This window comes from Branchiostoma floridae, chromosome 5 (genome assembly GCF_000003815.2).
Source record: "Branchiostoma floridae strain S238N-H82 chromosome 5, Bfl_VNyyK, whole genome shotgun sequence".
Taxonomy (NCBI): Eukaryota; Metazoa; Chordata; class Leptocardii; order Amphioxiformes; family Branchiostomatidae; genus Branchiostoma; species Branchiostoma floridae.
In genome coordinates this window covers 14,331,525-14,342,303 of record NC_049983.1, presented here as the reverse complement: position 1 = coordinate 14,342,303, position 10,779 = coordinate 14,331,525, and the positions used below count along the sequence as shown (strand labels likewise).

At 40.7% G+C, this 10,779-nt stretch overlaps 2 protein-coding genes across 3 annotated transcripts in view; one reads left to right on the top strand and one right to left on the bottom strand.

Annotated features, from left to right (window-relative positions):
* The first annotated feature begins 200 nt into the window (after positions 1-200).
* On the top strand, positions 201-4,878 carry LOC118415817 (ATP synthase subunit gamma, mitochondrial-like). Of its 2 annotated transcripts, none has more exons than XM_035820650.1 (8): positions 201-334; positions 1,235-1,269; positions 1,501-1,632; positions 1,931-2,129; positions 2,369-2,512; positions 2,780-2,844; positions 3,112-3,267; positions 4,341-4,878. In XM_035820650.1, the coding sequence occupies exons 1-8, from the start codon at positions 300-302 to the stop codon at positions 4,439-4,441; spliced, it is 867 nt and encodes a 288-aa protein (XP_035676543.1). In that variant the 5' UTR covers positions 201-299; the 3' UTR covers positions 4,442-4,878. The 2 variants fall into 2 exon arrangements, with proteins under 2 accessions (XP_035676543.1, XP_035676541.1); XM_035820648.1 differs by lacking the exon at positions 4,341-4,878 and adding an exon at positions 3,561-3,705.
* Positions 4,879-5,053: 175 nt separating this feature from the next.
* LOC118415816 (protein SSUH2 homolog) overlaps positions 5,054-10,779 on the bottom strand; it is a gene marked incomplete in the record, with an annotated part of 6,862 nt that continues 1,136 nt past the window's right edge. The window contains 11 exon segments of the mRNA XM_035820647.1: positions 5,054-6,010; positions 6,552-6,656; positions 6,972-7,074; positions 7,206-7,298; positions 7,625-7,728; positions 7,925-7,987; positions 8,119-8,243; positions 8,655-8,715; positions 8,961-9,090; positions 10,058-10,127; positions 10,541-10,779. Of these exon segments, the coding sequence (XP_035676540.1) occupies positions 5,864-6,010; positions 6,552-6,656; positions 6,972-7,074; positions 7,206-7,298; positions 7,625-7,728; positions 7,925-7,987; positions 8,119-8,243; positions 8,655-8,715; positions 8,961-9,090; positions 10,058-10,127; positions 10,541-10,779 (1,240 nt within the window).

Genomic DNA, 10,779 nt, shown 5'->3' with positions numbered 1-10,779 from the left:
GTTATAACTTTAACTTTTATAACATTAAGAGCCTTAACAACATAAACTTTTGTTAATTTTTGGGCTATAGCAGTGGGGCATCTAAGGCTGTAGCATGACTACATCGAAATTCCAGCAGCCCTTTCACTGATCAGACCCCCAAAAGCGCCCGACAGCGAGGGATTGTGTAACACAGGCTACTAAGGCGATATAGAAGATGTAGCACCCCTGCCACAGAGATGGACCCTTCCAACTAACCTGAAAACGAGGCTCTTCTTGCGCATGCGTCGTGGGTGAGGGACGAACACCGGTCGGCAGCCATGTTGTCCCGTACAGCACTTTTCGTGCCAACATGGTAAGAAATTGCAATGTTTAGAGCAAAAATTGTTTTCCTTATAGCCGAGTAAGATATTTATGTCGCTTGGGCGATAACCGAAGAAAGATTTAGCTGCGACATGTCGCAAATAATCGGCATTTTCCATGGTCAGTCTGGGGAGGGCGGACCAACATGGCGCCGATTCTTTAGAGGTCACATGCAAGAAAAGATAATCATATCACCTAACTAAAATCCACTTTTTCGAGAGATGCAACCATCTATTTACGAAAAGGTTTCTTAAGATTTCTTGAAGGTTAGAGTTTCTTCTACTCCATTAAACTGTCTGATGGGGACTCGGAAAAATCACGTCTTTCCCCGATGTCAAAGTGACACCTGATACATGTACCTCAGCCTTGAGGTACATGTATCAGGTGTCACTTTCAAACTATCTGGTTTTGTTGAAAATTTTGTAACTGTATTATTCATGGTCATGTTGGACACCTTTCCTCAGAAAATGGAAGATGCCTTGAGATGATTAACGCTTTTTTTAAAAACAAATTTATTACTGTACATTTGCTATCTGTGGAGAACAGAGAAGTAGAAAAGGTTAGTAATAGTGCCCTTCCGTACTGGAAAAAAGCTATTTTTGGCATCCAACAATAATTAATCGGTGCAGATTGCCTTCCTACCTGCAATTTATAAGTGCTCAGGCCCATGCTCATGTCTGTTAAGTTCCCCCAAGTAGCACGATCCTGTGCTCTAGCATCTGTAAGTCCATTTCAGTGCAGATTGCTTGAAAGAATTATCTTGTCCGAGTTGTCCACTGGAAGAATAAAAAATAGCTATTGCAAAAACAACAATGTCTTCTTGATTGTTTTGTATATCAGGATGCATATTGTTATTTTTTGTCATTACTCATTACCATGTTCTTTTCTTTAGCACTCAGGTGCGTGGTATGGCAACACTGAAAGAAAGTAAGTTACTCTCTCTTCTGCATGGAGACTGGGCATACAGATATTTTGATAATACATTTACATGTACATAAACTTATGCTTTGACTAGATCAACATTTAAGGCTTAATCAAGTTAATGTCACTGTTGGTCATAATCTACTCTGTCCTGTTGTTCAGTTTTACACTTTAGTAATTAGAGCTAGTTATATTGTTTAATGATTGGTGTATTGATGACTATTTTCTTCTCATCAGTTCGGAACAGACTAAAATCTGTGAAGAATGTACAAAAGATCACCCAGTCCATGAAGATGGTGTCAGCAGCCAAGTATGCCCGGGCTGAGAGAGAACTCAAGCCTTCTCGGCCATACGGAACTGGTGCTAATGGTTAGTTTCAATGTATAACCTTACCACAATGTATGGACATAAGATTCTGGCACATTTTATATCTACAAGTTGTATAGTATAGTCTGTGAGACTCTGAGAAGTCACTGTATTATTTCTTTGTAGAATTTGTACCAAAAATGTCATACATTCAAATCTTGAAAGTTCAAATTTATTAAAGATAAAACATATTTCACTGTTTAATTTTTGATTAATAGATGAGTAAATGTGGCAAAAAAATTAAAGGATTTTAGATAACAAACAAGCAAATAATCATAGTTATAATCTATCATTTTCCCAGTTTTTTATGAAAAGGTGGATATAGAACAGGACAAAGAGAAGCCAAAACACCTTGTGGTGACCATGGGCAGTGATCGTGGTCTGTGTGGGGCCATGAACTCCAACATCAACAAGCTGCTGAAGAATTATGTTAAGGACCACGCTGACAAGGAGATCAAGTTCATCACACTGGGAGACAAGGCCAGGCAAGCCCTGTACAAGTAAGTGTTAGGATTATTTATTTGGTGTCAGATACATACATAGCAGTCTGACTCTGCATACAGGGCTCAAAATTAACAGGTAAGGTATTCCAGGGGCAACCAAAATTTGTCAGATGCATGGATAGGAAACAATGATAAAATAGATGTTTGTGGGAAGAAATGTCTTTGTTTATTCTTCTGAATGCTGGTTGAGGACATTGTTGACCATGTTGCTGTATTTGTGTCCCTTTTCCCTTTAGGACACATTCAGACTATTTCATGCTGACCTTTGCCAACTTTGGAAGACAGCCTGCCACTTTTGCCGATGCTGCGGATGTAGCAGAGTCTATCATCAACAGTGGCTATGAGTTTGATGTAGGAGAGATCCACTTCAACGAGTTCAAGTAAGAAGAACTTTTCAGTTTCCTGATTTACTTTGATGAGTGTCCACACTCTTAAAGCACACTCCCAGATTTGTCAGCATTGTACACCACATCAGGACAAAGCTCTACATTGTATGTGATACATCTATCAACAGACAAAAGATGATCTTCTGGAATCCTTCTTCACAGTTTAAGATACTATGCAGTGTTAAATATCAGATACAGTGTTTTTACACTAGTCTTGTGTGTAACATGTACAAAGTTAGAATGTCCTTGTTTACTTTGCAGGTCTGTTGTGGCGTATAAACTGCGTCCGTTGCCACTACACTCCCTACAAAGTGTGTCTGAAGCAGGTAAGACAAACCTTTTGGACTAATACTGTGAACAGCACAGTTGTACATTTAACATTTAACATAGAAAGAACAAGAAGAATATTACTTGCCTGATTAAATCTTGCTTATAGCAGCCAGGCCAACATCCGCCAGCCTACGGGAAGGGGCCAGTTACACCCCCAGCCAGCAGAGTTTGTGTTACACAGTTCCAGGGTGTCCGTGACAATGAAAGAATGCATATGTTGACGTACATTTTTAAGCATTGAAATCATTTGTGTTGTGCTTTAGACTCGCTGGCTGTGTACGACAGCCTGGATGCCGAGGTGATCCGCAGCTATCAGGAGTACCAGCTGGCCAGCGTGCTGTACGCCTGCATGAAGGAGACCAACTGCTGCGAGCACAGCGCCAGAATGACTGCTATGGACAGTGCCACAAAGAACGCAGGTATGATACCAGGAATAAATCCTATAAGAGATCTACAAGGTGCACAAATCATGGAGAAGCTGTTAAAGAAGCACTGCTCAAAAGTACTGTATTCCTCTCTGTTTATTGAATTGAGAAGCACTTCATTTTATTATGTTCTGTACCTTCCTACATTATAACAAGGAGCTTTGCCCAATAATTTTGACAAATATGAGAGAAGATCTTGGTTGCAGGTCATGGGTTTCTGTGATGCTAATAGTTTTGTTGAGATGAATTTAGTTATGAATACTATTAAAAGCTCTAACTATTACCAGGGGAAATGATTGACGCACTGACTATGCAGTTCAACCGTAAACGTCAGGCGGAGATCACCAAAGAGCTGATAGATATTGTTGTTGGAGCCCAGGCTCAGGACTCAGGATAAGTGAGTTGAAGTAGACAGTCACAAGGGGATGCTGGGTACAATCCTTGATATTTCAGCATAACTCAGCCACTGGTGGAGGGTGGAAACCAATCCTGTTTGTGAAAAGTTTTGGAAGTAGACAGCTATTGTGCCTTGGAATACACTAAAGCACCATTGGTTTGAAAAGCAAGATCAGATACTGCAATGATCTTTCTGGCCTTGAAGATGATTTCTTAAACGTTTTGCCACAGAAACGTACAGAAACAAACATCCAGCAAAAGGCAAAACTATTAAGCAAGGATTTAACCCATGTACCTCTATGGCAGTCTACTGATATGTACACATTCAGCTTTACCGATGCTGAGGTGGTAGGCCTTGGCTGTCAGGTGGCAAAGAGTACTGACCTGTAGAGAAATACTAGTATACATGCTGCTGCCTGTAGCAGTGGCTGTAGCTGCAATGTACACAGATAGATCAAGCCTGCAAAGTGGACATGGGTTCTAACCCCAAGGGTAAGTTGGATGCTATGCAGGAAAGGTTGAAGGAAGATCAAAAATCGATCTTCAACAAAAAATGGGCTGATATAAGAATATAGGCTGTCACATATTCCAAACTGTGGTGGGCTGGTCATAGGCTTCAGCCTAGCAAGTTTATGATGCCTTTTGTACTGACCGACTTTTCTGTATTTCAGGGGAAATGATTGACAAGCTGACATTGACCTTCAACCGCACCCGCCAGGCCGTCATCACCAGAGAGTTGATCGAGATCATTTCTGGTGCTGCTGCTCTGTAGAAATGTGTGTCCACTCGGCTTTCCCTGGAGGTTCCCCCTCTTCCTTCTTAGATTTCTACTGTTAAATTCCTCATCTATCCTACAGAAGATAAGTCTTATATACCACCTTCATGTATCTTAAGCTACAGTCATAAAAATGTGATCATCTGGAGTTGACATGAGGTTTTCTTCTCATGTTTCTTAATTGAAAGATTAATATAATAACCATAGCAGCATACACATTGTTGCAAAAATATTTCAACATGACATAGACATCCTGTAGTATCAGAGGGGAAAGAACTATCTAATGGGAAGCTGAGGTTAAGTATTTGTCAGTTTGCCAGTTCAACCTGGAAGATTTTGAATAGTAAAACTTTGAAAGACATAACTTATATCTGCCTGGTATGTGGGTTCCACATCTGACTGGCTGTACACTCAATAAAATGTTCTGTGTGGAATTGTTTGAGTCAAGGGTTTTCTGTAGCTATGCATTCTGGTTTTAAATAATCATAAGAATGTGTGTCTGTTCAAGTGTTATATGACAAAAATACAGATCAAAGAGTCTTTAACTGACAAAGTAGCAGAGCTTGGTAAAGATGAAAGATTTTTTAAGTCAACAACATAAGACTGTCCTTTAACAATACCAGAGTTTTAATTCCTGAAAATGTAGAGGAATGGCTAAGTGAAATATTTGGTTTCATTGGAATTCTACAAGCAAGGCACATTTGGCAAGGTGTTTTGAGTTCATTTCTTGTCATGTGATTCACTTGATGACCCACATTTACATATAAATTGACAAGCCTAACCTGATTGGTCTTGATGTAATAGCAAAAATCTCTAGATGCAGTTCTGTGAACTCATTTTTTAATCAGTAGGATTGAAAATCATTAAATTGAATACATAGATCTAATGTATTTTCCAAATATTAATATAACAATGTTTGTAATCTTATGACAATAATTCTAAAATATTGAAAAACTCGTGGGGTGACTTGGAATGGACTCCTAGAGTGAAGTATGTAGAATTTTGCTCATATTATCCATTTACAAAAAATAATCTGTGTACATGTTTCAAGATGATTTAAAATTCTCTCAACTTGACATTTAAATGTATCGGTTGAAAGTATACCAGCTGCAACTATATTTAGAGGGTTACCTTTTCCCCAATTATTGGCACTTTCCTTTTAGTGTAAAACCTAGCCTCTGCAGCAGATGCCATGGCCAGTATTTGGCTTATTAAATGCTGTTTTCTGATAGCAATATATCAGAAATGGTATACAAAGCCAATGTACCAGCTACAGACTTTACTATGGAGACTTGTTCATGTAAGACCAAGATTACAGTTCCCCTACACTGAAACTTTCCTAGATATCTGTCAGGATGTTTGACCATCTTGAGTTGCATTGTCAAAACAGTGCTGGAGAAAACCCTTAGACTGTGGCATCTACAGAATGTTGCAGCCCCAGCAACACTTCTGTGGGTAGTCAGGGGCGTGGACCTTGTGTTCAAACCCATACACGAAGAAGTTGAAGGGCTGGTCCTTCCAGTTGTAGGTCGCCTCTGCCACAGGGATGATCCTCACCTGGTGACGCTGTAAGGTTTAAGGAAATTTCAGCAATTAGTATTTCAATAAGACAGAAATATGATTAATCAGTGCAGTACATGTTCTGATGTACAGTAACATCAACCAGTACCATATACTGCCACATAAAAAAATCAATGTTATAGAGGCCTTTTCTCAAGATTGTCTTGAACACCTAAATATCTGAAGTGTTGTATGTATCCAAGGATTATTGATGCTACATCGGTACATCTCTTTAAATCACTTTGAATTCATGTATTTTTTTTTCATGTGGCAGTATTGTGGTACCTGGTGGAATTGATGTTAACCAATGAACCAAAGCCAGTCTGGGATTCACAAAGTAGGCACTGAAAATCTCGAAATGTTTGCAGTGGTTTTATTTTCACGTGATATCCAGCACAAATTCATGACAATGCTAAATTGTATCTTCTTTTCATGACTTACTGAACTGTAGACTTCTTTCAATCATGAATTCAGAACACAACAAACACCTATGGCAAAATAAACCCACTGCGAAAGTAAATGAATTTACAGTATTCCCCTGACCTACCTGCATGAGCAGCCGTTCAGTTGGGAAGGCAGAGCTGTGCCTCTGCACCAGGTTCTGAGAGGCGTTGTTGATTTCTGCTTCAGGGAAGTGGTTTATGGGCCATACCTGGGTGGAAACAATTGTCAACGATATGCAATGAAGGTTAGACATCCAGGTAAAAAGATATGCCAAAAAGAGAATTCCATAGTAGAACATATTGGAAGGGCATGCGCTGAACATGGATTTGGATACCACTTTGCTTTGCAAGACAAATGCAGCCATTGTTGTGCAGTTTCCTGCAGTACCATTTAATCCTGATAGAAGTCTCTTTGAGGATTAGGATAATTCATGTGAGATTGCTTCACTGAAAGCTTACAATCAAGAGGACTGACTGTTGTAACAAAATTAATCATTCTGGCGTGCCGGATTCTGGCTGCTTACCCTTGGATATTCCTCCTTGAAGGCCACCTGCCCACTCACTCCCCTGATGAGCTCATCAGGCAAAGCTGTCCGCTCAACTATGTGGTCTTCCACGTGGTTCACCCTGCATTTTGAGATTTGTCAAAGTTTCAAAACCAAACAACAACAAAGTGTACAGAACAAAAAGTTACCAAGCGGGTGCAACAGAAGCTATTAAAAGTACATCTGATATGACCAAAGTCTGTTGTGCATTACCATTTGATGGTGAGTTGGATGTAACACTTGAGTTGGCCCTGGGCACCACAGGTGGGGCAGGGGATCTGACCAAGCCCATGGCACTGGTGGCACCTGAAATAGGAGAGTGAGAGGAGAACTCAATAAGCAACAATAACAAGGTAGGTAGACATCTACAGTATATCAGCCAACCAGTGTTAAATCTTTAGTTTCCAGTATGACTAGGCCAAGTTGGTGCTAACACTGTACCGCTAGCTTTTTCTGGCTGCTACATAAAAATCTGAAGATCAGGAGTATTCCATACATTCTTATGCATTCGTGTAATCCTCAAATGTAGGTGAGCAGGTAATTTAGGGAATTGTACCACAGATAGGTGTAACATTTACTTTGACAAATAGAGTTGAAAGTCAGTAATCCTATAAGTGTAATGACTGACTTACTGCCTCCTGCCTGATCCGTGGCACCAGGTGCAGTGCCTGTGGTGATGGCGGCCTTCCTCGTACACTGTGGTGCGGCCGCTGCCATGGCAGTGATGGCAGTGGCTCTGGTACATACATGTAAGAAATACGGTTACGACCAAACAGTTCATTTGAGCAGAATGCAATATGTTTAATCCATCCACGTTTCCTGATTTCATATTTAACATCATCTAATAGACAGGATGTTTGACAAAAGAAAGTCCATTACTGACAAGAAAGTCATGTTATTGACAAAAGATAGTCCGAAATGAAGACACTCACAGTTCCCATGGCATGGCAGTGGTGGCAGGGCTTCCTCCCCAGTCCAATACAAGTGTGACACGGCTGGGAAAGATGGAGCATAAAACCTTAACCAAGAGAACGATGCCCAAGAAATAATTCACATTGAATGTCGGTATGTCTGATGAAATAACAACAGGGATGGTTTCATGATGAAAGCTCCTTGATATTATTACCTTGACAGAGGCTGTGTGTGGCACCTCCACTTGTTGTGTAAAGTTCTGGAACATGGCAGGAGCCTGAGCCTGGATGTCCCATGGTCCCGGGGCAGGGCCGTTCATGGGGCCATCAATGGGCTGGCCTGGAAAACAACAAACACTTAAGTTAAAGTTGCCTTTTAACATCCATAACAGATACTTATGGGTGGCGCCCATCTCCATTTCTGTAGCCCGTGGGCCACACATTTGCGCAAGCCACTACAGCAGGGGGCTGGTCCGCTGGTAATGATGTCTGATTTACTCCCATACTCTTTCACATTAGTGCTGAGTGCTAAGCAGAGAAAGCAGCATGTGCCATTTTTAAAGTCTTTTGTATGACTCGGATGGGATTGAACTCATGACCTACTGAATACAAGGCAAACACTTTGCCCACTCGGCCACTGCACCAAACAACAAATTGCATAGGTACAAATTGATATCTAGGAAAAAAACTATCTTTAGATAAAGCAGATTTAAATTTCTCAAGTTGCATCAAACAAAAAAGTAGAATTTACCTCTGAAGGGTTCATATGCCCAGGCTGTCGACCTTCCCTCTGCAAATGTTTCCAATGTGTACTGAAAAGAAACATGAAGATTGTTTAATTTGTCAACATGAATTAATCATTGAACTTTCAAGGTCTGCATGGTAACATTACAATTCATCACATACACAAAACATAATGGGAAAATAGAACCATTGTTTTAGAGTTGTCATTTCACAGTATTTCTTCCTGTTGAAGCCTTTTCATTGAAAACAGTATTTCTTGTGGCTGGTAGAAGAGAACAACACAGTGCATATGAACTACACTATATGACCTTACATGGAATGCACTTGAAGGCACAATGTCTGTGAACGTAAGTTCTTTAGCAGGCGTCTTCCCATAGCAGCACTGTTCTCCTACATACTGCACCAGGGCCTCACGGGCATCCTCCTCTGTGATTCCTGGCAGTCTGAAAATGATCACAAAACAGACGAAAACATGAGCGCAAATGATTGGTCATTATTGCCCAAAATTTATATATCCCTTATATTTGCATGGGCAGGATTCCAGCAATCAATGGTTGGAAGAGATTGCATAGGTTCAAATATATAGCTATAAGGTAAAGGTCACATAAAAGTACTGCCTATCTTCATTTACAGGTCATACACAGATGTGTGAATCAAATTTAGGTACATCCAAAGACCATGGCCATCTAATTGACCACTCTTGGTGGTTCAACTACCAGGGGATCACTGTCTGCTTTTAATCTGCTCCACATTTCAGTTATTTGCTACAGCAGCAAATATTGTCAGTGATTTGTCACTGAGTTCCTTCATGGAAGTGGAGTTCACCACTACAAGTGGTCCTGTCCATGATCATCAAATCTCACCTGATCAATATATTGGATGGACAGGTTGCCATCAGATTCAGCGTAAAATATGAAACAGTAACAAAATGGTGGCAGTACATGGAATATGCTGTTTATCATGTAACTACCATATCCGGTAGACAGCAAACCAGGATATAGAGATGGCCAGTGGCCATTGTTGACAGTAAATTGTCATGTGAAACATTATAAGTATTTTGTCAAATAGTTCAGGTAATCATTAAGCTTCAAGATATCGATAGATAAGAACCAGTTGACAACAAATGCCAAAAGCAACAACCAGGACTGTTGTTTACAGTTTAATACAAGGTCAAACCTTTTTTTCAAAGCACTTGGGTATATTTCCTGAGTTGTGCCAACAAACATCCTACAATTTGGCTGGTAGGTTGTCATTTCTGTCATGCAAAGCACACAGTTACTAATTTACTTCGTAAAACTATTTTGAGGTTCAGTTGGGATCAAAGTCCATCAGGTCTGTATGTGTATTATGGAGAGGAATAGCCTCTGTACATATGTATGGTTTTACACATGTCATATAGTTTATACTCACTGTGGCAGACTACTCCTCTCAGGGGGCTGTCTCTGGGTCTCCTCATAGCTGGGTGGGGGCAGTGGAGGGGCTAGGGAGGACATATCGGAATTTACAACATCAATTACGGGTGATTTTCATGTTAAATATCATAGTATGTGTGCTCCTGGAGAATTTATGAAACAATGTTAACTGCTGTTTCTTTACTCTCCAAGCAGACTGGTTAGGCTCCGACATGTTTGGGACATCTTTTCAGTGTTCTAGCCAGATTTTTTATTTGTCAGGGCATTTTTCTGTCCACCTGCTAAACTACTTCATAAAAACACCTAAAAAGACATTATTATTAAACAAACAAGCCAGAGCATAACCTCTGCTTTCAGATTACTGTCTCTTTGAAGTCTATTAATGTTTCAACAGCATTAATATATTTATGTATAATAGAGTAAGAGAGAAGCACATGTATATGTTTCTGTATACACCAGTGTGCATATTAAAACTGCTTACCTGATCCAAATCCGACCCCCTCGTACCCAGAGATGCTGTCCATCTTGTCAGCGGATGGTGCGGAGGGTTCCGGCCCTGCCGCTGCAGGGGGGCCCCCTCCCTGCTGATACCCTTCAGGGGGTGGCTGTCCTGAGGCAAAACCAACCTGGGGTGGTGGACCCCCTGGTGCAGGGTACCCCCCTGCCTGACCCTGAAGGGGGTACCCTGGTTGGGCCTGAGGGGGGTACCCAGGTTGTCCT